The following is a 27,189-nucleotide window of genomic DNA, read 5'->3' as shown; positions in this document are numbered from 1 at the left end:
GGTGTGATAAATCAGCACCATTATGACAACAAAATTGCCCCAGGTATGCTTATCTATAGTTCGTTACCTCACCCCCAACAGCAAGAAAAGTACCCTCATTGTTAAATGTCAGTGCTAATTGTTGGCCAACATCTAATTTCTCAAGAACTTTCTCAGATGATTTCAGGCTCAAAGAAAGCTCATCTTTGCTCGTGGTTGCATCCCAGTCAAATCATCTGCACTTAATCATGTAATTCGTGAGAATATAAATGAAGCTTCAATATAGCTATCTCTGCTCAAAAATAACTTTTTCAAGATACTTAGTTATGAGATACAGCAAATAGTAACATTTTTCTTTTTCTGCATAAGCATTTAATGGGAAGAGTACAATTCAACAAATTCATCTACAAAAGCATTTTAAATATAAGCCTATGGTGGTTGTTGAACGGATATGCACGTCAAATGTCATGGTGTAAGGAGTGGATGAATGTCATGGTTCAAGTGTGTTAACTCGGAAGATATATTGATCAGATCCATAAAAAATATGATTGGAAAACTGAACAGTTCTATCATTGACTTGTTTCAATTTTGTATTCAAATCAACAAAAAATATGAATCTGTGACAACTACAATATCATATGCGAACTGGAACATATACATCAAAAATTTATAGTATGAAACATTTACCTTGGTAGCACCTGTGCCAAGACTGTAAAACACCAGCTCTTCCACAATCTGTGTCAAATCACATATCTCAATCCTCGAATGCACTTAACTGTGAACAGCTTCTGGCAACCGCTCAATAAGCCTCATCTAACAATACCAAATGTAAAGAAACATAAACAAATAGAAAATTAACATGATTCTCACATTTGAGAAACTCATAAAATATAACTTAACATAAAGCAGTATAATTAGTTCCGCCTCACATCACCTGCACGGTTGATTTTTTGACCAATTAACAAAGAATTCCAGAAACCTATTAACAAATTCTTCAATATATAATACAAGATAAATAATTTTAAAGGAGTATAAAAAGGGGACAAATTATGAATCATGCTACCAGAATTTATCAGGAAAATTGAATTGGGATGAGATGGACGCAAATGGTTTCCATGAATCTGACACAAACAACCCAACATAACCAGTCAGTTTTTGAATTTGGGTTGTTTCTTTCAATTTGAAGCACAAATTATTAGCAAAGAAATTAATCAATTCTAGAAGAAAGTTGAGAAAAAATTGTGTTAGGAGACAAAAAGAAAAAATTTACCCGGAAGAGGAGGATGCGAAGACTCTGTAGAATAAAACGACGCTTGTTTGATTCAAGCTCACCTGGAAAAACAAAAAGGAAAAACTCACAACAAAGGGATAAGGTATAATAGCTGCATCAAATAACAAAAAATACAGACCCAGAGAACACCAAGGAAGAGTAGTGTTCTGGGCAGAGTTACTTTAAGATGGAAAGGAAGTTGGAAAAAGACTTGCATGCGTTTGGTGATTTAATTTCAAAAGTTTAACAACTCTAAGGAATGAAATCTTAAATAACAAGATTTAAACAATTTTTATGGGAGGGGAAAAATAAAATAAAAACTAGCCTTATATTAACCATAACGAATCTAGTCGCTGGAACTTAAGGGGAAAAGGAATGGTTTCAGGTGGATCTCCCATTTGCTTTGGTAAACACTCGCAGAGGGATAAAAAGCCAGCCTTCTATAGGAAATTCACGAAGGAGAAGTATCAAAAGGATATAAACCTGTCATTTTCACCTATTTACTCATAAATTGCATTAATTTTTTTAAATGCATTTTAGACTAATTATGTAACAAGTTGCTTCACACATTTGCCTCATGACAAAGATTTCAATCAGATACATTCTCTCCCTAAATAGAACACGCCAGCATGCTCATAGATGAGATTCCTAAGAAAAAACATTTCTTCTACCATTTTAATCCAAAAGAATTCAAATAAAATGAATAGAATATAATTAAAGGAGACCAACTTAGAATTCTGATAAAGTTGAGAAGTCCATGGATTTCTTCTCAATATAAACAAGACAAAGTAAAACACAGAATTGATAAAATAAAAAAAAGTTGACTGATAGACATTGTATAACAGGATTATTTCACAAATTTAACCATTGTTTGATTTTGATATTGAAAATCACTTTTTTGCAAACTCATTTTTAACAACACGATATCCCAATAAAATAATTTTGTAAGTGGACTCAAAACTTTTCCTACTTTTTGGCCAAGAATACTTCAAAGATTAGAAATATATGTTTATTGTTATGACTTCAAATTTTTTTATTTTCTAAATATTATTTCAAGTTAGCTAAAGTTATTTTGGTTGTATTAAGATGTAATTCTAGTTGAAAGTATGCTATAAAAACAAAATATTATTTCAAGAAGTATTCCCTACAGCTTACTGGTGTTTAAGGTGGAATTAGCACTTAAGACTTGTTTTTTAAGATATTGGACTGGGTATTAATTAATTTCTGTGTTTAAACCAGTGTAGAGTCCCAGAATCCTATTAAAGTTACAGACAACAAAGAAGAAAACTCCAGCTGCGGTCCCTTCTTCTTTCTGTACACTCGTGTATAATTATGTATATATGTATCTACATTACAAAAGTATCAACTAACGTCTTTTACATGTTTCAGATGATGTTAGTCTATTGATGGAGCTAATCGACACCAACCCATTTTTCTAGAACTCCATAAATACCACTCTCCTTCTCCAAGTTCCTCTCCAATGTAATTCCTCCTTTAGGTTCGTACCCTCTATTTCCTGCTTATTATTTTCGTTTCCATAACTTTAAAAAATTAATATTTATTTCTACTCCACAGGTATTGCCATTTTTTAACTCAATACTTTTACTAAATCAGCTAAACCAAGTTGTATTGATCGCGACGGGGTACAATTCCTGCGACTACATTTTTGATTTATCAGCCTCACAGAATCATAACCAAAGAGCAGAGAGTCTGCTGCAGAAATTGGAGGAGTTTGTCGCGAAAGACGAGACACTTTGTCATTAGCTCACTTTCCATGGCTCTCTGCTGTATCCTTTTACATCTTATAAGATAATACGCCTTCATTATTATGTTAATACAAGATCTGCATGTTTGTAGATCATGCCTAAAATCATTCAAGTACTAATTGCAAGAGCATATAAAAGTGAATTTTTTTCACATGCATTTAATCAAACACTAAAACTACCTATTTCAATTCTTTGTAAGGTGGACATAAGTGGAACAACTAACCTGAATGCAACAAGCTTCTCTTTTCATCTAATTCGATAATCTCCAACTATCAGCACTCCAGTTCTTTAGAAACCTCTAGACAAATATGTGAAATTAGGCTTCAAACCCATATTGAATTTGTACTTCAACTGCCAGTTTGGTAAAGATAATTACGACATGCTTATGACTACTTGAATAGAAATTTCTAATTCAACTTATAAACGATGGACATGTTTGTATCAAAGAAAACCAATTTATCAGTTTTCATACAAATCAAGACAAGTTGAACCAATCTGAACCAAACAGTGTCTAAATTCAACCTTAGGGCTCTCGGAAATGCTCCAAACAACATCAATGAAGGGTTTACCAAATCCAGTGGAGCCATCAATCCATGCCACATTAAGAACATAAGCTACAACTCCTGCAACACCTATAAAATAAACCCATGACAAAATCTTCTGTTTCAACAAGTCAAATTGTGCAGAATCTCCCCGCGCCAGAAAATCTGGAATTTTTGCTAATTGGGTTCTGAAAAGCCTACTTTAGGTCAGATGAAGAAAAACAAATGGGTTTTGATCGAAAAAGAAATTCTGGGTTTTGGCAAGGCTAGTCTTGCGATTGTTAGGGCCTGAGGCGAATTCCATAAATTGGGCCTCCAGCGAAATCAACGTAAATGTAAAATTCAACAGTATATTATGCGACTTATAGTTAGCTAAAACCTAACATTAAAACAACAATCAAATATATTATAGAAAATATTTATACACTACTTAAGATCACTTTATATTTGTGATATGACACAAAATTTATTGTGCTCTTTATTTCTAAATAATCATTATGATACTTTAACTTACACATTATCAAATTTAAATAAAATTAAATTTAGGGCATTGTCACATTGTAAGAAGTTATCCAAATCAATTGATTCAATTCCTTCAATAAATACTGTAATAGATCTGCATATGATTTGACGATCATACATTTACAAAAGAATTTCATAAATGTAGCTTAACGTGCCTTAGGTAAATACAAATTTATGAACAAAACAATGGATAAAATATGGTTTGAAATGAAGTGACAGATCATGGGGTCCAACTGGTAAATGGTAATCATGCCAAAATATAGACAATCTGATGAATTATATACAATCCTGCCTAATTCGCTAGTTTCCCAGAAGAGAAGACAGTGCACTTTTATATTTGAGCATTTGACTCTTCATTTTCCTTCCCAGTTTTCGTGTTCCATAGGAACCAGATGAGGTCACCACTAAAAATCTAAAATCTATTAAATTCTACAGATCTAACAATCACACACACACACACACACATATATAACTCAGTTGATAAAATTCATCAAATCAATGGAAAAAGTTTAGAAACGAACCGAAGAATGGAGACAACTAGAGTTACTAATACTAGACAAGTTGCTGGAGCGGCGGAGCCTGGAGGCGATCGGCGGCGTACGGGCGGACTCAGTGGAGGCGAACTGGTGGAGTGGGAGTGGGAGTGGGTGTGAGTGTGAGTGTGAGTGGGAGTGTGAGTCGAGTGACTGGAGATGCAGTCTTGCAGAGACGAGGCCGTCGAGGCGACGATTAATAACACTGAGCAAGCTCTGGGATTGAATCTCAGGTTTGGGTTGGGTAATTGGGTAAATAGATTGGATTGTGGGCTGTTGTTGGATATTGGGTCCGGCTGTCCCCTTTCCTCTTGGGCTTGTTTTGAAAAAAAAAAAGGGGGGGCGAGGGTGTGGGGGATGATTACACAAAATCCTAGAATTAAAATTTAGGGTTCAAAAATCAGATGGGAAGTTTCCTCTTTCAAAAATCAGATATATTAGGGTAATTAGCACAAAACGTCCCTACCTTTCGAGGTTTTTGTGAAAAACGTCCACACCTTTGCATTTTTTAGCAGATTTCACCCTCACATTTACCTTTTTTGCGCAAAACGTCCTTCTGTCAACTCTCCGTTAAAATGATCCTTTAAATCAAAAGGTAATTAGCACAAAAGGTCCCTTACTTTTAATGTTATTGTGCAAAACGTCCAAATCTTTCATTTTTTGGCATAATTAGCACAAAAGGTAGGGAACCTTTCAATGTTATTGTGCAAAACCTCCATACCTTTCATTTTTTAGCATTTTCACATCTACCTTTCACATTTCATTGCGCAAAATGTCATTTTCATCATTTTTTAAATAACATGACGATTTTACCCTCATATTCAAATAAAACAAAAGGAAAAGATAAATTACCAACTGCAACTATAATCCTTAAATTAAAAAAAAAAATTACAAAGAAATTATAAATTCTCAACCACCACCATTTTCACAACTTATCAAGCTACCACCTATAGATCCACACAGCACTGCCTTTCGGCCACCATGCCCACCGAACTCCACCACCGTCATTTCACACGCGAATTTGAAAGATTGAAGTACTTAGGGCCCACCTATTTTGGTTCTCTCACCGTGAATCGCGCTCGTAGAGAATTTTGGACCAGAATTTAAAACGGTTGAGGGGATAATTTGTTTAATTAGATTCATACACATTGTCGTTTGAGTTTATTGATAGTTCCATTGATGCCAATTTCAAAATTTAGTGTTGTGGGATGCATGAATTGAAGGAGAAGATTTTGGCAAAATGGACGTTGTCATTGTCGAATGTTCTAGAATTACAACGAAATGATTTGAGGCAATTTTGATTGATGTGAGGCCATGTATAGATGCGTAGAGGCAAGGTGTAACCGTCGATGGTGGTGCGTGACTGCGAGTGGCCCCAAAAGTGGGATTGTTATGAGTAAATGTGGTTATTTTGAACAAATTGATATTCAATATTATGGAGGAGGATATTGGGGAGAGTGAGACGAGACTGGTGGTGGTGGAATCCGATGGGTGTTGTGGCCGAAAGGTGGTGCTATATGGATCTATAGGTGACAGTTTGCTGAGGTTGTGAAAGTGGTGGTAGTAGAGAATTTAGGACTTCTCTGTAATGTTTTGAAAGATTTAGGATTATAATTGCAATTAGTTATTTATTTCTTTTCTTTTTCTTTTTGTTTTATTTGAATAGGGGATAAAATCATTATTTTATTGAAAAAATAGATGAAAATGACTTTTTGCGCAATGAAAGGTGAAAGGTATGAGTGAAAATCCCAAAAAAATAAAAGGTAGGAACGTTTTGCACAATAACATTGAAAGGTAGGAACATTTTGTGCTAATTATGTCAAAAATGAAAGGAATGGACGTTTTGCACAATAACATTGAAAGGTATGGACCTTTTGTACTAATTACCCTTTGATTTAATGGAGTATTTTTACGGGGAGTTGACAGAAGGACGTTTTGCGCAAAAAAAGATAAAGGTGAGGGTGAAATCTGCCAAAAATGAAAGGTATGGACATTTTTCACAAAAACCTTGAAAGGTAGGGATGTTTTGTTCTAATTACCCGATATATTATAATTAAATTACTATGATTAATATATTATATTTAAATATTATATGCTTAATATATGCATCAGTAACCGCCTACCCAGTGATTTACGTGTTTTAAATTTAGAAAACATCATAACTTCTTTATATTTCCAGCCCTCCTCCGACATTGAGTCTTTATATAGCACGACCACAAGGAGTTTTCTATCATCACCGTACGTCTCTGATGAACTTGCTACCACAGTCAACACGCACATTATCCTCCCACCATATAACCATCAATTTATAAGTATTTTCGTCCTGTGAAGGCTGTAAATTCGAAGATTAATGCCTCGTTCGAGTAGTGAAAATTATGAGAAGAATGCAGTCGAGACCTCAGATAGAAGGGGTAAAAGAAAGGTAAAGAAATTATATAAAATTTCCCCATCTAAAAGGCACAAAAAAATACCAGAATCAAGTCACTGAACTTCTCCTAAAATGCAAAATCCTAATTCTAAGTCGGTAAATCAATTTTGTAATTGATTTAGATCATGGGCAATTTGTTATATGAAATTATTTTAGTGTTTTTGGTTTAGGTACTTGTCAATTTTACAATTTGTGACCTAACTGTCGAAAATGTGACTTGAGGTGTTGTGACCTAATAAGGTGAGAGTGGTTACATAATTGACTTGTTATCCTACTCCTTTTTCTTTGATTCATTTTAATCGTTGAATTTGTAATGTGACTTTATTTTCCATTTTACGTTGTCGTTGGAAAAGTGTTTGATGAAATGTCTGGGTGAAGAAATAATAAATTCAAACTGTGCAATATAATTATGCTAATAAACAATTATTTTTTTTCTTGAATTTAAATTTGTAGATTCACTAAGAAATTAGGCTGATGCTAAGTTTGATAACATGGTCTCAAATAACCTTCCTTGATTATTAATTCCCATTTTATATATACATCTCTCACATGAATAATAATGACTTTTCTTATTTTCCCTTAAAGCTGATAATGGGGGCAATATCACATGATTGCATTATGTGGGCTTTGGAATTATTTAATCTTAGTGACCATTTTGTTATCTTTTGTGACCAACTATGAAGACCATTTTGTTTTCTTTTGTAACAAACCGTATGTTATAATTAAGTTTATAAGAGTGAACAATTTTGTAAATAGAAAGAATTTAACTAGTTTTTGTGACATATGGTGCCTGTGACTAGTACAGAGGGTGTGACCTTATTTCTTTGTGACCTATTATAGAGTATGTGATTTGTTCTTTGTTAGTGTGCTATGTTTGGTACAGTATTATGAGTATGTTTGTGACATAGATGTATATACAAGAATCAAATACTTATGTTTGTTACTTTTGTCATGTATTCCAGAAATGAGAGTACGTTATACCAAAAGAATTAAGGTTTTCAAGCAAAACCACAACAAATGCAACAAAAATTGTGTTGTCCAATTTTACGTCACAGTTTAGTGATGAACAAAAGGAGATTTTTATTTGTCTATTTTGTAATCAAAACAAAACAAAACATTTCAAGTTTTATCAAGTTCTGTGACGTTTGATTTCATGATTCATGTAAATATGGATGTTAAATCTAGCATTCATAAGCTTTGTATATTCATTTAATCATTTATTTTGGATTTCTACTTAGAAGGAATAGATTATTGCTAAAGATTATTGACATAGATTTTTGAAGTCACATATTATTAGCACATATGTTGATGTCACATATTTTATCACATGTCACATAACAATTGATGAAAACTCTGTACTGTATAAAAATTCATGTACAGATCAAAATTAAGTCATATTACAAGTGATAGGACACATCTCTTTCAAAATAAGTCACATTCCAAGTTAGACACATGATATTATTGCCAATATATCACAGATTATTGGTAAATAATATTGCCATGAATTTTGCAGTCATAGGTTATTGGCATAGCTGTTGAAGTCATATATTATGGTCACAAATACCATAGCTTGTGAAAGAAATTCATTTACAGATCCAAGATAATTTTATTTAATAATTTTATACAGGTCACAAATTGTTTATTTAAGTCAACTTTCATATTTGGAGTCACATTACATTGTTTACAGTCATAGTTCATAAAAAATAAGTGATAGATCACTTTATAGAGGTATTTAAAGAAAGAGATACAGATAAAAAAAGTCACATTATAATTGACAAGTCACGGCTAGAGGTGGGCAAAACCCGATCGAACCCGCTCAAATAGCCCAACCCGATCGGGTTGGGTCGATTTTTTTGTTGTTTTTAAGTGGGTTCGGTTTTTTGATTGTGTAGGTGGGTCGGGTTGTGGGTTAACTCATTAAACCGACCAAATCGGCCCAATTTTTAATAGACAAATTTTTATATCGAATTTCTCAAATCACAATGTATAACTCCAGACTTCGATTAGGTCTTCCCGTAATCTCTATCTCTTAGGATAATTAAGTCTTGTACTGGTTTACAAAAGTATCTTATAGAATGGTTATATGAACTGTGGACATAAATGTTGAAGAAAAAATAAATGTTAAGCTTCTATATAGAGGCTTGATCTTACTTCTGAATAAATCGATTTCTCACATTTCAAATAAGCTTGTGAAGCATAATTTGCTTGTTATTGCCTAAAACTATTCAAGATTTGAGATAAATAATAATTAAGAAGTTAAATTCAAAAAAAAATAATAAAAAAAAAATTTGGCTACCAACAGAACCATCTGTTTTACTTTTTGGTTTGGCATCAATTTAATAAGTATCATTGTCTGTTGTGCAAACTTGTGTTTGTTAATCTAAGTCTGACGCTAAGCCTATAGATCCGAAGCAGGAACTTGAAGAGCGATGCAAGGCAACATGCACGCGACCACTCAAAGAATATCAGGTGATTTTGACTGAATGAAAATAAACCTTCCTTTTTTGTTTTTTCTAATTTAATGTTTGCTTCTCAATTTTTCAAGTTTCCCGCCTTTTGTGTTCTTTTCACCTGATACTTAGTATTGCCAAAGCCTAAATGAAATGTTCTATGCATTTTACATTTTTTATTTTATTGTTCGCTCTTCTTTTTGTTTGATTATATGGTAATAAATTACAATTTGCCCAACCCAACCCAACTCGACCGACCCTTGATTGGGTTGCGTTGGGTTGAGTTTCAACATTTACTTGGGTTAGGTTGGGTTTGGATTGGGACAAAAATCGACCCAACCCAACCCACGCCCACCACTAGTCACGACTCCTTAAAAATGAAGTCACATAGTCATCACAAAATAGTATTGCTAATAGATCACAGATCAATTCATGTATGTACCCTAAAATATATTCATTTATAGATCAAAATATCATTTCACATTTCGAATGAATATTATTTATACGAATAAACATGTACAATTACATGATATACAAAACACTATCAAATAGATGAACGTTGAGGTCACATTGATGAATTGAGGTCATCGATAAGAGTCTATCCCATTTCTACGAATTTCCACAAAAAACCTAGTCACAGATACAAATGCAAGTCACAACTACCGCAGGTCACAATTACTGAATTAAGGCATATAAAACTACCTTTACAAAATTTTACAGCATGAAGTCATAAATATCACATTTTCTTTTTCAGGTCACATATAAACTCTTGCTGGTCATAGTCATTTTATATGTTATTTTTTCCATCGATGTGTTCATTATTTCATGTAAGTCACAGGCAAAATCAAAGTCACAAATATCATTGTCAATCACGATTATTGCAGGTCAAAAATTAGTTGTGTTCAAATAGCTGAATGTTAAGACCATATCGATGATTTAGGTCATAAGAATTTATGTCATATCACAGAAATAAAAAAAGGTCACAGATAAGACCTAACCCATTTAATATAAATACTCGTTTGGATAATTTGATTGATTTACATGCATTAATTTTCTTCCGCAATTAGTGGCCAATGATTATGTGAGTGTTGATGACTTATTTCTTACATTCGAGAGAAGTGGAATAGGCTCGATAAGGTGTAAATTAACATAGGGTCCGATAGGGGATAGAGATATGCCCCTATACTTTATGCAATTCTTAAATTGTTCACAAAATTACATGCATTCTTGTATGTTTACATCATCCATAGAGATATAGGTTGGTGGTGTGCAAGAATAGGTATAATATATATCAAGAGAGTATATTGGATAGAATTAGGAACATTGAATTGGCAAATTTTCATCGAATTATTAATTTTACGAAATTAGAGTTTTTATAAATTCAATTGGGGATTCGTGATCCTAGTGACTTTAGTTTGATTCATTTTAATAAATTAGCTTTTAAACTTGCTTAATTTCATTTACTTGAGTGTTTAAGTTGTTTAATTAGAGAAATTTCGAAATTAGGGTTTCTAATTGAGAAATTAGGGTTTGTAGTTGAAATTAGGGTTTTCAATTGAAATTAGGGTGTTTAGTTGAAATTAGGGTTTTCAATTGAAATTAGGGTTTTTAGTTAAAATTAGGGTTTTTAATTGAAATTAGGGCTTTTTGCATTTAGACCATATTTCCACTCAATTAGATTCGGTTAAGGCTAGATCATATAGAATTGAACTACTCAATCTCTGAGGGACGATATTCGGACTTTTAAAATCCACTTTATTACTTGTTACGAACCGTACACTTGCGGTAATTTTAAATCGAAAGAATTATTTCATGAACATACATGATCTAATTTCTTGTTATATGTATACAACTTGTGCAAAATAAATTTGATGCCTTCCTAGATATTTTTAAATTTGTTTAGAAGGAAAGTGTAAGGAATTGTTAAATTAGAAATATTTTTTCTTATATTAAGATTCTAACAAATTTAGGATATCTTTTGACATATCTTTCAAGATAAATTTGAACTTCTAATATTCTTTGATATTTTTTGGCATATCTTTCATTATAAGATTGGATTTCTTACAATCTAGGATACCTTTCATGATAATTGCATAAGTTTAATGATAAGATTTAACTTTAATTATAATATTGTTATCATGGTTTTGTAGAGTTTTATGTAAGGAGTAATTTTATCTTTTGGTAATTACATTATCTATAAATAAGGTAATTAATAAAGAGAAGAAAGTAATTTTGGAAAATTTCTCTACTGTTTGTGTACAACAAAATTGAATACCTGCTATCTTTAAAGAACAGATAGAGATGATATGCTTCATTGACAAATTTCAAAGCTAACCATTCTTCTTTAATCATATTTGAAAAAAACAAACAAGAGCATTAATGTTCAATGATCAAGCTGCCTGGCATGAGTTAGAATAGTGATTCTTAATTCAAGTGATGGTTGCGACCAAGTGCAACAATGTAATGGCAATAAAGATAATACCGAGGAGTTTGATTTCACTTCTATAACAAGTCAAACGAAGAATAAAATAAGAAGTTGTTTTTAGATTTCTTATGATTTTATTTGTTAATTTTGCAAAATTATGGAAATGAGACTATTATGTTTTTTATTGTTTGATTTAGTAGATTGTTTTACCTGTGAAATGGGGCCCTTTTGTTTTCCTTTAGGGTTTATCATGTGTTCATATTTTACTATGTTAGTTAATTTTCGAAATAATTAAAACATTAAAATGCACCACATCTTACGCGTAAACATCAGAACTGTTAGAAAAAATGGTTATGGGATATTTTCACTATCTGCTATCCCTTTTTTTAAAACTAAATAATTAAAACGAATTTTTAATTTACCTAGGTTTTAGAATTTACTAGGACAGTTGTTGTTCCTTCTATCTTGATAAGATCTTTCATGATTGTGGTAAATTATAAAATACATTTATACTCTAGATACTAAGAATTTTATATAATAAATGTAGAAATTAAAAAGCATAATAGTAAACATAAATAATATTTATATTGGCATTGCAGACGTGGTTACATAAATGAAAAATGTAAAATCAAATTACATAGAGATGAGAATTTAGGATCAACTAATTTTGAATTATTTGACAAACGTGAATTATGCATACCATGCAAAATGACCTAATTCCCTTTTACTTGAAAAGGAGAAAGAACTACATAATTACTGAGCTTAATACATACTAAGATATGTGGATTTGTGTCAATTATTACTAGAGGATGTTTCTCTTACTTCATCACATTGATTGATGACGATTCAAGATACGATTATGTATACTTTGTAAAATTCAAGCATGAACCTCTTGAAATGTTCAAGAAATTCAAGTTAGAAGTAGATAAACAATTAGGTAAATGTATTTTTATAGTAAGATCTGATCAAAGTGGACAATATCTTAAAAGTGAATCTTTGGATTATCCAAAGGAGAATGTTGTTCTCTTACAGTAGACTCCACTATAACATATGGTGCGATCAATCCACGTAAACCTTCCAAAATCACTTTGGGGTAATGCAATAATTATTGTGCTCTACATACTAATTTGTGTCCCATCTAAATCGGTCGACAAAACTCTATGCGATTTATGAAAAATCAAGAAACCCAACTTGTCTCATATAAATGTTTGGGAATGCAATGTGTATATGAAGCGCACTGGATTGTATAAGCTAAAGTCTAAATCAAGTAAATGCTATTTATGGGATACATAAAAAAATACAATTTGATATAAATTCTATAATCTAATTAAGAAGAATGTCTTCATCTCAAGTCATGCCATCTTCCTATTGAAAGAGTTCATCTAGGAGAGACGATGAGATCAAATTAGAACTTGAAGAGATTCAAAAATCTACCAATATAATTGACCAACTAGAAGAAATAATCTGACGCCTATTAAAAAATCTTAATCAAAAAGTGACGATTACCGAGGACACTCCAGCTCAGCTTAAGTCTAGTGATACGAACCCACGTAGCAAATGAAGCTACAAAACCCACGAAGATTAGATCAAACCCAAGAAAGCCAAGAATCAATGTTTGGAAGCTTCACCCAATAAATTATTCAAACAAAGAACCAAGATAATCACCAACAATATCTTGACCACATGATCGCAAAATTTACGAATGGTTGATAAGTTCAACATTAATTCAATGAAGAACGAGTTGAAATTAATGTGCCTCGCAATAATATCTTTCAAAGTGTGCCTTTTACAATGAAGATAATGAATCCTATTGATAGGAAACTCATAAATTAAACCTTAATTAAAAATGGAATTACTCCTAGAAGATGTAAAAATGACAACAAAAGTAGAAGTCTAGGAAAAAGTTAGAAAATTCGGTCCCAGTATTGTATTATGCAGCCTTACAGGTTCATGGCATGTGGTTGCATAGGCCATTCATTAATCTTCAACTGGGGATTTTTGTATGAGTACATGCAGTCATACCCTACGTGGTTGCATAGTAGTCCTTATTGCCTCCAAGTTTGAATTCTTGATTCAAATGCATTCCAACTTGTTTCCGCTTCCATGCCCAACATGAAACATGGTCTTATACTTGTTAACTTCACCCTTTTAGACTCCGTAGCTTAAACACGTGGTTGCATGGCTTCATTGACTCTATTTGATCTCGAACTTGACCTTAGCCTCTCTTCCTAATGTTGCTATTTGATCCAATTAAATAATAGCATAACCAATAAACTCAATGATAGCAAGTTTTACCTTTTTTTCTCCTACAAGTAGTTATGGCAATCAAATTTAAGCTTTACCTTTTTTTCCTAGTCTAAATATACCTTCGGAATACTCATTCCTTTAAATAACTGAATTGTCATTTAATATTGCCCATATTTCTATCAATTCCATCTCCAACGTAATCTCTAGTCCTTCTATCATGCCTATCTCATCTATTTTTCATCCCTCCTATACAAGCCTCCACTAATGCATCATCATAAATTTCACTACCTATTTTATTTTTACCACCAATTTCTGCTCTAGACTCCCACCTACCATGCCTCATTGCGTTAAAGACTTCTCTACGTTGTTTCCTACATAAATTAACAAGCAATATATCTTGCCTCTCCATCCACGCCTCTTACCTATCCATCCAGTTTTCCATGTTCCCAAATAACCGTTCAAATCACCATATCATACCCTCCGTCATAATGAATAGACTATTCTTCCTTTTTGAAGTTGAATCATCTATGTCCGACATCCTAAATCTAGAATAATATTTGCCCTGCGCATGTATACTCGTGTATCTCTCAATCTAGCTTTTCCCTTTATTAGTATCACCACTTTGTCTTTTCCACTCAAAACTTCCTTGTAAGCATTTCAAAGAACTAGTTCGATCTGAATCAAAATTTAATCTTAATGGAAATCAAACAAAGCCTTGAGTAAGGAAAAATGACTATAGAATAACTCGAGAAAGTAGGAATTCACACTCGAATGGAGCACTAAGGATAAATTCAAGAAGGTGTTTCCTTAATTTGAATTGGAAACTTTTGAATTTAGACGTTTTTGGTAATTACTATATTTTTCTACAATTTTTTTTATTTCTTTTACTAAACGCATGAGAATTCAACAAAGATAGCGTACATACAACTTTTGAATTTGTTTGGAACTTTAATTGGATTGAATGACTCAAAAGATAAAGAACATGAAGAACCAATATAAAAACTTAAACAAAAAAGTAGAGAACATAACCTTGATTTTTGGAACTCGAGCTTTGATATCAACTGACATGAACTCACGTAACAAATAAAGCTATGAAACCCACGACAGACAAACCCAAGAAAGTCAAGAATCAATGTTTGGAAGCTCGACCTAATAAATTATTGAACCAAAGAACCACGAAATCGCAAACATTGTTTTTACCCCGTGATCACAAAACTTATAAACCTTACTTAAATTGTTGAACGCCACAAGAAATTAAGTTCAAAATTAACTCAATGAATAACGAGTTGAAAACAATATGCCTCGCAATAATAATATATCTCAAATTGTGTCTTTTATAATTAAGAAATGAGTCATATTTATAGGGAACTCATAAAACTAATTAAATATGGAATTACACCTAAAAGATATAAAAAAGATACCATAAAAAAGGTTTTAACTAAAATAGAGGTTTCGGCAAAATTTGAAAAATTCACATCCCAGTATTGTACTACACGGACGCAAAGGTTCATGGAAAGCAGTCACATTGACCATTCTATATGTGTACATACAACCAAACCCAGGTTTGTGCTATGTGGTCGTATAGTAGTCCGTCTTGTATCCAAGTGTGATTTCTTGATTCGAATGCATTCCAACTTGTTTTCGCTTCTATGCCCAACATGAAACTTGGTCTTAAACTTGTTAACTTTACCGTTTTGGACTCAATAACTTGAATACAAGATTGCATGGCTTCATTGACTTTACTTGATCTCCAAATTGCCCTTAGCCTCCCCTTAGAATACATCAAACTCTTGATAGCTACCCACCTTCTTTGGATCCCATCATCTAGTGACTTTCCAAATGGTACAAAATCATGATTACTAATCAGATATTACTAATCAAAGATTATGAACCTACTAATTACGTATAAGCAAATTAACTATTGATGTAGAGAGATGGTAGAAAGCCATGATATCCGATATGAACTTGATTTATCTAAAAAAGGTATGGACCTTAGTCGACCTACTTAATAGGATAAGAACCATAGGCTGTAACTGGGATTACATGAAAAGGTCGACATGGATGGAATCATTTATACATATAAAGTAAGCCAAGTAGCAAAAGTTTATAAAAAAAGACAAGAAGTTAACTTAGATGAAACATTTTCCTCTGTAGTCATGCTTCAGTCCATTTGAATTTTGCTTTCAATAACTACATACCAATACTATGAGATTTGGCAAGTGGATGTTAAAACTATATTCCTTTATAGGAACTTTCAAGATGAAGTATACATGATAAAACCTAAAGGTTTTGAATCTAAAGATACCAACAAGGTATGGAGGCTTGATAAATCTATATATGGATTAAGTCAAGTCTCTAGGAGATGAATACTTCGATTTGATGAGATAATCAAAATGTTTGATTTTATTAAAAATGAAAATGACTTGTTTGTTTATAAGAAGACAGTGTAAGCATTATCATATTCTTGATATTATGGGGATGTTTATAGGCATTTTTATGTAAAAATGCATTTTAAAATAGTAAATTGATGTGAAATGTGTCGTTGAAAAATAAGGAAAAGTTTTTGATTTACGTGTAATGTTATTTTAATAAAGAATGTGTGGTTAAAAAGAAGAGAGAGAAAAATGCATTTTGAAAAAAATGGCTACCAAACGGGGCCTATATATAGATACAGATTATTAATAAGAGATGATGTCCCTATGTTTCAATCAGTAAAATTATGATTGTTCAAAAATTTTTCCATGAAAGATATGGGAGAAGCAACTTAATCTCTAGAGATAGGTCAAAAAATTTCTTGACTTGTCACAATCTATATAGATAAAGTCTTATATAGAAAAGATAAACGAAGAGTTCATAGATACATTGATGCTAACCTCTAGTCAGACTAGGATGAGAACGAATTTCAATCTGGATATGTATTACTCTTAATAATAAACCAGTTAGTTGGAAAAATTCCAAACAGGGAACAACTACTGATTCAATAAGAGAAACCTAATACATTATTGCTTTCGAAGTAGTAAAGAGTTGTGGTATGGATCAAGAAGTTCATTAATAAACTTGGTGTAGTATTTAAAATTGTTGATCATATACCTCTTATTGTGATAACCAAGGTTTCATTAATGATTTAAACATGTGTTAAGGTGGTATCATCTCATTAAAGAGAATACACAAAGAAATAACGTAAAGAAAGAATGAGGTCTCACAAGTGATAATATTGTAGATCCATTGATGCAAAAATGATGGGATCTAGCGAAAATTGTGTTATGCCCTAGGTCCAATCGATTTTAGACGAAACACTTTAATATATAATTGATACATTTTTATTTATGGCAAATTGTTGTTGTTTAATCCAATTAATATTCTAATAAATTAAATAATTGGATCTGAAGATTCAAGTCCTTTATAACTTGTTAATTACAAGAAGTTGTGGTTGTGGGAAATATGTGACTGATTCTTAAATTATTCATGGTAGTAAATAATAATGAGATAGGATATCGTTATTATAGATAAACCAGTAAGAGTGGTGTTTCTCACTTATGAAATGAGCATCCGATCTCACAAGTTAAAATAAAATGATGTTTTAATGGATATTTGAATGTTTTCTTATAAGAACAAAACTTTAGAGACTGATGCACGAGGATCCGAGTCGAGTGATACTAATTTGTCAGATAGCGTGATGATGGCGCTGAGATACCATGAGATGGTGGATCGGTGCAAAGATGGAAAGTGAATTACAATTATTTCCTTAATTGGGGGAATTTGACGCGTCTTTGGTAATTTAGCCATAACTTTGGCTACGGTTATCGGAATTGCTATTATGACCCCAATCCGAAAAGTTCTCTTCGGTGCGCACGTTGTGGTCACCCAGCTATGCTCGGTGCGCATCAATTTCGAGCCCAAAATCCACTATTTTTCTTTCCAAAATTCAATTTTAAGTTATTTTTTGCTATTTATGGTAATATTTCGTTTCTCTTTTTTCATATGTTAAAAAACTCGAATTGAGCCAAATTTTTGGTAACCTACTTCTTTTACTTAATATTTTATTTTGGTATATTTTTGAGATTTTGCCAATTTTGGTAATTTTCCCATAATTTTGTATTTCGCAACTATTTAACCCAGCTTGTGGTTAATTTTGGTCATTCTACATTATTAATAATATTGAGTTGATTTCAGAGTATTTTCTCTGGTTTTTGGGCGTTTTCTGTTGTTTTTTTCTTGCGAATCATCTGCTACAACAAGCCAATACGATAATCACTATCCTACCCGGCATCCGAGACTTACTAGAGAGATTTCACATGGATAACTATCAGAGCATCAGTGGTTAATCTCTAATGTTTAGTAGTAGAATTGGTGATTCAGCCTGAGGTCATTACAGTGCCTTTATAAGAAGACAGTCATACTTTGGTGATGTTAGATTCAACTCTACTGAGAGTCATTAATACGACATCATTCGAGTATGTCAAAAATCATATCAAAATTGTGAATAAATAATAACGGATTTGTCATTTTTAAATAATAATAAATTATGATCTACATATTATTCAGTTAAGTTTATAATGAAAATCTTGGTTAAGTTCTATTCATAAATCCAAAAAAGTTTTCAACTAACATCGACTTAAAAGTAGGATAATCAAGATTGTCATATATCCATATATAGTAGTTGATCGGATCATATTGATGAAGGACTTATAGTTTCATGGTAAATAAACAAGTTTGATTTTATCATACGACATGATACTTTCCATCGCATGTATTATCTTGACACATTGTTCGGTGTCAATCTAGGATGACATATGTGAATTAATTAATATAGGTGAATTAATGATAAATTTGAAGGGATGTTTTAATTTATCATATTTTGATTATATCAAAATAATAGCTAACGTCGTTAAGTATCATGATTGAGAACATAATGAGTCATACATGAAAAGGAGAACCAAATGAATGATATTACTAATTAATTAATCGATAAGTTTTGGATATTATAGAATTAATTAATTAGGTTTCTTAAATTAATTAATTTATGGACCAAGTTTAATTAATTATATTAATTAACCATTGGGCCGATATGTTTAATGGGTGGATCAAGCCTACTTAAACTTTTATTAATAATCTTTTAGGGTTTGAAAATTTGTAACATACATTCATAATCTTGCTAGCACAAGAAAAAAGAAATCATAATCTCTCATTCTCGTTTCCTTGTGTCATCGGAGGCTCGATAATTGAACAGTTGTGGTATGTGAAGATCGTGATTATTTGTGGTCTAGGATTGTCATTTGAAGAATTGACTGGATATATAATACTAATCACATTTTCTATCTAAACACAAAGAAAATTTTTCGATGGAAATTGAAATTATTTTAAATTTCGCAGTGCATGTATAAGCGAATTCCGTACATATTACACTCCTGATACTGTTGCTAATTTTGAAAGGATAACTAATTTTTGATAAATTTAATCTGCAATAGGGTATTGGCAGAACAAAACAAGATATTTTCCCACAACAACACAGACTCAAAAACATTTTCCAATAATATAAATTGTCTAATTTACTCGTATCATTGGGACCTAAATTATCATCTACGGTAATTATTTATTCAAATTTCATTCTCAATTTTGTATTATCCACATACAGATACATATATCCGACAAAGCGTACATAGGATAATGATTGCGAGAAGTGAAAGAGACTTGATTTTGAAGAAAAAGCAGTTTTTGAGTTTTCACAACTAATCAAGCAACGGGTTTCTGGGTAGCATTTTTCAATTGGCTAAGAAGTATTTTTCGTCAAGCAGTAGACGGAGATATCATTGATAAGGCTTCAAAATGACGAGAAAACTTCACTTGTAAATTTCGTTGCTACTAGTGGATATGTGAAGATATGATCCCTGCGGTAGGATTTAATATGCACCAGATTACTAAAGGGAATGTCATATTAAAGTTGTGGGATCTTGGAGGTCAACCTAGATTCTGGAGTATGTGGGAATGATACTATCGTGTAGTTTCTGTCATTGTTTACATTGTTGATGCTGCCAACCATGATAACATTAGCATTTCCCAACGTGAACTCCACAATCTACTAAGTAAACTAGCACTCAGTGGTATTAGGACACAAAATTGACAAGGCTGAAGCCCTATCAAAGAAGGGATTGACTCATCAGATGGATTTGAAATCTATAACTGACAGAGGTGTGCTGCTTTATATTTTCGTGAAAGAATTCGACCAAGTCATTATTTGGCTAGTTAAGCATTCTAAATCAAAGAGCTAAGGATAGGGATCTATATTGTAATTTGTGTTATAGAATTTTTAAGAGATGAATTTCCAGATTGTTCTTGTTAGTCATCTGATTGTATATTCATCTTTGTGGCTGATAGATTTTCTGCTTTCTTCAAAGTTGTCTTTGCAGTAAAATACTTACATAGAAATTATTTATATACGAGGTGCCAAAAAAAAAAGGTTATCCAATAATATAGTTTAGCGTCGAGGTGGCTTCCAGTTGCTCAACTTGTAAAGAATGAAAGATGAATGTGAAGCAAAAGAATGAACTGATGTGAGTGAAGAAAAAGTAGGAAGCAAACTTTTTATTGACAGGTCCACAAATTGTATGTAGTAATTCCAATAAAACATATTATTATGGTTTAGCATATAACATATTAAAACACGTAAATGAATGTGTTTCAGCGCATTTCTCAGCTAGCAAACTTATCTACACATATAAATCTTATGAATCTTGAAGGGATTTTATTTATATCTGGACATGTTCACCATAGAGCCATCTAGAGATAGAGGGGATAGTTCTCAGGGTTGTTTTTCATGAATTCAAAGTTGAACCCTAAAATCGAGCCAACAAAAACCTGAGCCCAACTTGCATCTACATGTTGCCTCGTCTAAAGAAGATGCTCTTTGAGACAAAAGCCATAAAATGTTCAAGCACCAGGGTTAATCGAACACAGCACAACCTTTAAAGAAAAACATATTTCAAATATGAAGAAACAAGCTGATGATTCAGATCTCGTTAAGTCTCGAACTTGACCAGTTGACCCCGACCACATTGTAAAACCCCGATCTATGTATCCTCTAAAAACACCAAAACAAGGTCGAGCATTTTAGGTTGGGGGTATGTGTCGACACATCAACCTATGTGACCTATGGAAGCACTAATCCTACCTTGATTACAATCCCTACCTTGTTAGACTCGTTCTTTGACTCAAACAGTGATTTGAATACTTGAGGTAAAACACCAACTCCTTTTCCTACGAGGAGAAGGATCGTGACAGAATAAGTCCTTCTAGGACTCCACCGCTGACACCTATAAATACACAACCTGTGCTCATTCCTAAGGTACATTCTTCATTATTATCTTCAGTTTATAGCCTCAAGTATTAAATTCCCTATCTGACTTAAGCATCAGAAGGGCGACGAGCACATACCTCGTTGCCTTTGTTTCAGGTACTGGAAGGCGCAGTTCATGTTCCATCTTAGTCATCAAGCTCGAGATCTTCAGGTGATATTTTTTGGTAGCATCATTGGCGCCGTCTGTGGGAACTTCGCTACCAAAAGCCATGGTCAATACACGTTCAGGTCTTCCTCCAGCAAGCTCATCCGTCCCGGATAACCCTCCACTTCCTGAGGAACACCATATCCCTCAAGAATAGTTGTCGGAGATGCCAGCACCTCCTCAAGTTATTGTTTCTGCCGGAGCTTTTGAAGAACTTCGCCAGTAGGTGGTTGCATGACCCAACTGCTAAGTCAGAGAAATTTGCATCCATCACACACCCCAACACCTGAAGGTAGCTTTATGGCAGATGCCCGGACTCGAGTTCATCATGCAGCCCATGATGACGGTGGGGTTGGAACCTCAGGGGTACCACAAGTTATATCAGGTTCAAGGTCCGTTACAATAGACTCCGCCGAACTTGTAAGAATTATTCAAGAAGGGATAGCAGCGGGTATGCAACAAAATACTCGGGCTGCAACAGGGTTCACCCCCAATACACCATTCACTCCAGAAGTCCTCTCGTACCCTCTTCTCGATAGGTTCAAGTATCCTTGGATAAAGGAGTACGACGGGACAACCGACCCGATCAATCATCTCAATGTATACACAGATATCAAGAACTTATAGGTTGTACCAGATGCGGTAATGTGCAAGGCATTCCCCCAAACCCTCACAAATGCGGCTAGAGATTGGTTTTTCACATTGGAACCGAACTCCATCACCTTCTTCTCAGATTTGGCTGATAAGTTCTCCGCTTTCTTTGCGAGCAGCAAACGAATTAGAAAGACAGCCTTATCGCTCATGCAGATGCGTCAAGGACCCAACAAAACACTGCGCAGTTTCATGACCAGGTTCAATAAAGAAAGGCTTCAGATCCCCGATCTACATATCACAGCTGCAGTCTCAGCTCTGACTTACGCCATTAAGTGTGCAGCATTCAAAATGTCCTTGTCTAAACCCCCGCCGAAGCCAGTAACCAAGCTGTTCACACGGGCTGAGAAATACATCAATATGGAAGAAACCATGGCCCCAAAAAGGAAAGTTACCTCATTAGGGAGGTTGGATCAGAAAAGGCCACATGAGTCCAGCTTAAGACAAGAGACACGTAGGGTCAAACCAAGAAAGGATCCACCTTCAACGGCTTTTACCCATCTGAACACTTCGAGGTCCATCATCCTGATGGAAATCAAGGACTCTAGGGAACTGAAATGGCCTCCCCGATTGCGGTCTCCCCCCGATACTTGTGACAAGAGTAAATACTGTGATTTCCATAGAGATCACGACCATACAGCAGAAGACTGTCTGGCCTTAAAGCGGGAAATTGAAGCTCTTATAAGAAGGGGATTTCTGAGCTCTTACATTAACAATGACAAACGCCCGAGGAATAACCAGAATGGGGGGAAAGGCCCAGAGGATGGGGGAAACAAGCAACCAACTGCAGGCACTATCAATATCATTGTCGGAGGAACAGCCTCGGGAGGAGACTCTAGCAGTGGGCGAAAATAGTATACCAGGCAGCGTCCAATCATCTCAAGACCAGATCTTGGTCGTACAGAGACATCAGTTTTGGAATGGATGACTTGGAAGGCATAGCATTCCCCCATGATGATGCCCTTGTCATATCGGCCATCATCGCCAACTTTGAAGTCAAGAGAATTCTGGTAGATAATGGAAGTGCAGCAAACGTACTGTCTCATGAAGCTTTTGTTCAAATGGGGATCTCATCAGAACAACTAAAGCCAGTGAAAACACCCCTCCAAGGGTTTGGAGGTGGGGTCATCACCCCGAAAGGTATCGTCAGGTTACCCTTAACATTGGGAGCCGAAGGTAAACAGGTGACGCAAATCACTACCTTTGAAGTCGTCCGTACGCCAATGGCTTACAACGCCATATTAGGAAGACCAATGCTCAACAGAATTCAAGCTATTGTCTCGACTTTTCACCTGGCTATGAAATTCCCTACTCCTAATGGCATCCGGGTAGTCCGAGGCAACCAAACGGTGGCTCGACAGTGTTATGTGACTAGCGTTCAAAAAATAAAAAATGACGTCATGTAAGTTACAGAGCACGAGCTCGAGCACGAAAATTATGGAAGGCTGGCTCCGGTAGAAGGATTGGAGGAGGTCGAGATCGAGTCTGGAAGAAAAGTGACAGTTGGTCAGGGGTTAGATACAGAGGTTATGGCTGAACTTCTAAGCTGTCTCTCCCAGACCATTGATGTATTCGCTTGGAATGTTGAGGACATGCCTAGAATTGATCCAGAGGTTGCAGTACATAAACTTAACGTGAACCCGGAAGCAAGACCTATGAAGCAAAGGAAGAGGCAGTTTGCATGGAAAGACGAGAAGTCATAAAAGAGGAGATTGCCAAACTCCTTAATGCACAGTTTGTTCGAGAGGTACAATATCCCGAATAGCTTGCCAATGTGGTTCTTGTCAAGAAAGCTAGTGGAAAGTGGCGAGTTTGCATTGACTTCACAGATCTGAATAAAGCATGCCCCAAAGACAGTTATCCCCTACCTAGAATTTATAATCTCATAGATAGCACGTCAGGTCATATGCTGTACAGCTTCTTGGATGCTTTCTCGGGTTATCACCAAATTCTCATGGTAGAGGAAGATCAAGAGAAGACCTCGTTCATGGCAGATTCAGCCATCTACTGCTACAGGGTCATGCCTTTTGGTCTGAAGAATGCTGGAGTAACATATCAAAGGTTAGTGAACAAGATCTTCACCAAGCTAATTGGGAAAACAGTCGAAATGTATGTGGATGATATGGTGGTCAAGAGCAAACAGTTGAATAGCCATGTTTCTGATCCAGAGGAAGTGTTTGCTACGTTACGGAGATACAACATGAAGCTCAACTCGACAAAATGTGCATTTGGGGTGGCATCTGGAAAATTCTTGGGTTTTATGATCACGCATAGAGGAATAGAGGCAAATCCTGACAAAATCCAAGCTCTGAAACGAGGAATGCAACTTAGCTTTTCAGGAGCTTAAACAGACATTATCAACACCTCTAGTCCTTACTAAACCCGAACCCGGTGACACGCTGCTATTATACTTGGCCGTTTCTCAGAACGCAGTAAGCGGTGTCTTGGTAAAGGAAAAGGGAAGAGTTCAGCAACCTATCTACTATGTAAGTAAAGTGCTCCTCGATGCAGAAACACGATACACACTTGCGGAACAGCTCGCCCTTACTTTAGTAATGGCTGTCAGAAAATTACGGCCATACTTCCAGTTACATCCAATTGTTGTGCTCACCAACCAACTTCTCAGACATATACTTCAGAAGCCGGATGTCTCAGGAAGACTGCTGAAATGGGCAATTGAACTCGGCGAATTTGACATAGAATTCAAGCCACGACCTGCAATCAAGGCCCAAGCTTTAGCCGACTTCATAGCAGAGCTTACTCTGAGATCCTCAGAAACACCAGTCGGGAACCCGAACTCGACCTCAGGAATATGGGAAATTTTTGTTGACAGAGCATCCAATAGCTCGGGCTCAGGGGCCGGCGCTATTATCACAAGTCCGAACAAGATTACGGAGATACAATGTGCTCTCAGATTTGAATTTCAGGCTACCAATAACGAAGCAGAGTATGAAGCCGTTATTATAGCTCTAGAACTCGCGAAAAATCTTGAGTGCGAGCACGTCAAAGTTTTTAGTGACTCACAGCTAGTGGTCGGGCAAATCGAGGGGTCTTTCGAAAGAAAGGATGAAAAAATGAGCTTATATTGTTTGAAAGTACATGACCTCTAGAGGCAGTTCGTAAGTTGTGAAATTCTGAAGGTAGCTATAGCCCAAAATGCCAAAGCTGATGCATTATCCAAACTCGTCTTCATGGGTGTTGACGGGCTAGATAGAACCATGCACATCAAGATGGTTGCAGAATCAAGTATAGCCCAGAAGCCAAGTATCATGGACATTGACCATGAGCCCTCCTGGATGGATCCAATAGTTGATTACATAAGTAATGGCAACATTCCTACAGACCCTCGGCTCGCCCGAAGCATTCGGTATTGAGCTGCTAGATATTGCATAATCGAAGGAGTTCTGTTCCGCAGAAGTCTTACACTCCCTTATCTAAGGTGTCTCAGACCCTCCGAGTCCCTTCAAGCAATGACTGAAATTCACGAAGGCATTTGTGGAAATCACCAAGGATCCCGAGCTCTTGCACATAAGTTGATAAGGTATGGATACTATTGGCCAAGTTTGAAGAAAGATGCCACAGATTACGTCCGGAAGTGCGACAAGTGCCAAAGTTTGGCAACATCATACATACTCCTATTGAGGAACTAACATCTATTCACTACTCAGCTCCCTTCGAGCAATGGGGAGTTGATATTCTTGGGCCTTTTCCCTTGGCCCGAGGACAATTAAAATTTGTAGCTGTGGCAGTGGAGTATTTTACAAAGTGGGTAGAAGCCAAACCTCTAGCAACAGTTTCAGAGCCAAAGCTCAGATCATTTATATGGAAGTCCATCATATGCAGATTTGGGATACCAAAAGTCCTCATCACAGATAATGGAAGGCAATTCGACAATCCCCAGTTCAAGAACTTCTACGCTAGCAATGGGATTGATCATCGCGTGACCTCGGTCTCACACCTACAAAATAATGGGTTAGCCGAAGTAACTAACCGAATCATATTGCAGGACCTCCGAACAAGGATAGGGGACACCAAAGGTGACTGGCCTGACATGCTGCCTTCGATACTATGGGCATATAGGACTTCACACAAGACAGCAACTGGTGAAACGCCATTCATGCTTGCTTTTGGACTTGAGGCTATCATTCCAATCGAGGTTAACCTCCCCACACTAAGAAAGCTCGAGACAAATAAGGAGATGCAAACTACCTAGCATCTCGACTTACTTGAAGACGTAAGGGAGCAAGCTTCCCTTAGGACTGCAAGTTACCAAAACAGAACGACAAAGCACTTCAACAAGAAGGTCAAGAACAGGAGATTTAGAGCTGGCGATCTTGTCCTAAGGAAAGCAGAAGCCGTTGGGCACCAACTAGGGAAACTTGGGCCGACATGGGAGGGACCCTACGAGGTCGTAAGAAAACTTAAAGGTGGAGCCTATTGCCTCAGAGATACATCAGAGAATCCACTCCCAAGGCCATGGAACGCCAACAATCTGAAAATATATTACAAGTGATTAGCTATAGCTATAATTTTCCTTTAGGGCTTGCATGCCAGCTTCATGTTTTCTTACTTTCATTTTTACTTTTTGGGCTCTAATGCCCCGTTAACTCATGCTCAAATAAGCTCGGGTATGAAACACCCTTGAGACTTTTTAATAACACATAAGAAGTTTTCTTTATGATATTGATCCCCTATTAAACTAGCATAAGGCCGTCCCTCGCGCATGCAGCTAATACCTTTACTAAATTGGCATAAGGCCTTGCCCCGCGCATGCAGCTAATACCTTTACTAAATTAGCGTAAGGTCGTGCCCTGCGCATATAGCTAATACCTTTACTAAATTAGTATAAGGCCGTGCCCTGCGCATGCAGCGAATAC

The 27,189-nt window shown here is 35.1% G+C and overlaps 2 protein-coding genes and 1 long non-coding RNA gene across 8 annotated transcripts; 2 read left to right on the top strand and 1 right to left on the bottom strand.

Annotated features, from left to right (window-relative positions):
• Window positions 1-6: 6 nt before the first annotated feature.
• LOC111381379 lies at window positions 7-4,863 on the bottom strand. 6 transcript variants are annotated; one of them, XR_002700318.1, is made up of 8 exons: window positions 4,601-4,863; window positions 3,538-3,647; window positions 3,239-3,366; window positions 1,250-1,311; window positions 1,043-1,100; window positions 914-958; window positions 667-792; window positions 7-215 (listed from the first exon to the last, which is right to left on the bottom strand). It is a non-coding gene; the product is annotated as an uncharacterized LOC111381379 (long non-coding RNA). The 6 variants fall into 6 exon arrangements; XR_002700315.1 differs by lacking the exon at window positions 4,601-4,863 and having other exon boundaries at window positions 909-958; window positions 3,538-4,554; XR_002700314.1 differs by lacking the exon at window positions 4,601-4,863 and having other exon boundaries at window positions 3,538-4,553.
• Window positions 4,864-22,306: 17,443 nt separating this feature from the next.
• Window positions 22,307-23,167, top strand: LOC111381378. Its single transcript, XM_023005157.1, has one exon. The coding sequence runs from the start codon at window positions 22,307-22,309 to the stop codon at window positions 23,165-23,167; it is 861 nt and encodes a 286-aa protein (XP_022860925.1).
• Window positions 23,168-24,218: 1,051 nt separating this feature from the next.
• LOC111381405 lies at window positions 24,219-26,525 on the top strand. Its single transcript, XM_023005180.1, has 5 exons — window positions 24,219-24,596; window positions 24,739-25,344; window positions 25,453-25,679; window positions 25,761-25,853; window positions 25,895-26,525. The coding sequence occupies exons 1-5, from the start codon at window positions 24,219-24,221 to the stop codon at window positions 26,523-26,525; spliced, it is 1,935 nt and encodes a 644-aa protein (XP_022860948.1).
• Window positions 26,526-27,189: the final 664 nt, after the last annotated feature.

The sequence above is a fragment of the Olea europaea genome, unplaced genomic scaffold, assembly GCF_002742605.1.
Source record: "Olea europaea var. sylvestris unplaced genomic scaffold, O_europaea_v1 scaffold23, whole genome shotgun sequence".
NCBI lineage: Eukaryota > Viridiplantae > Streptophyta > Magnoliopsida > Lamiales > Oleaceae > Olea > Olea europaea.
Note: the sequence above shows the minus strand (reverse complement) of the source record. Positions and strands in the feature narration are given on the sequence as shown.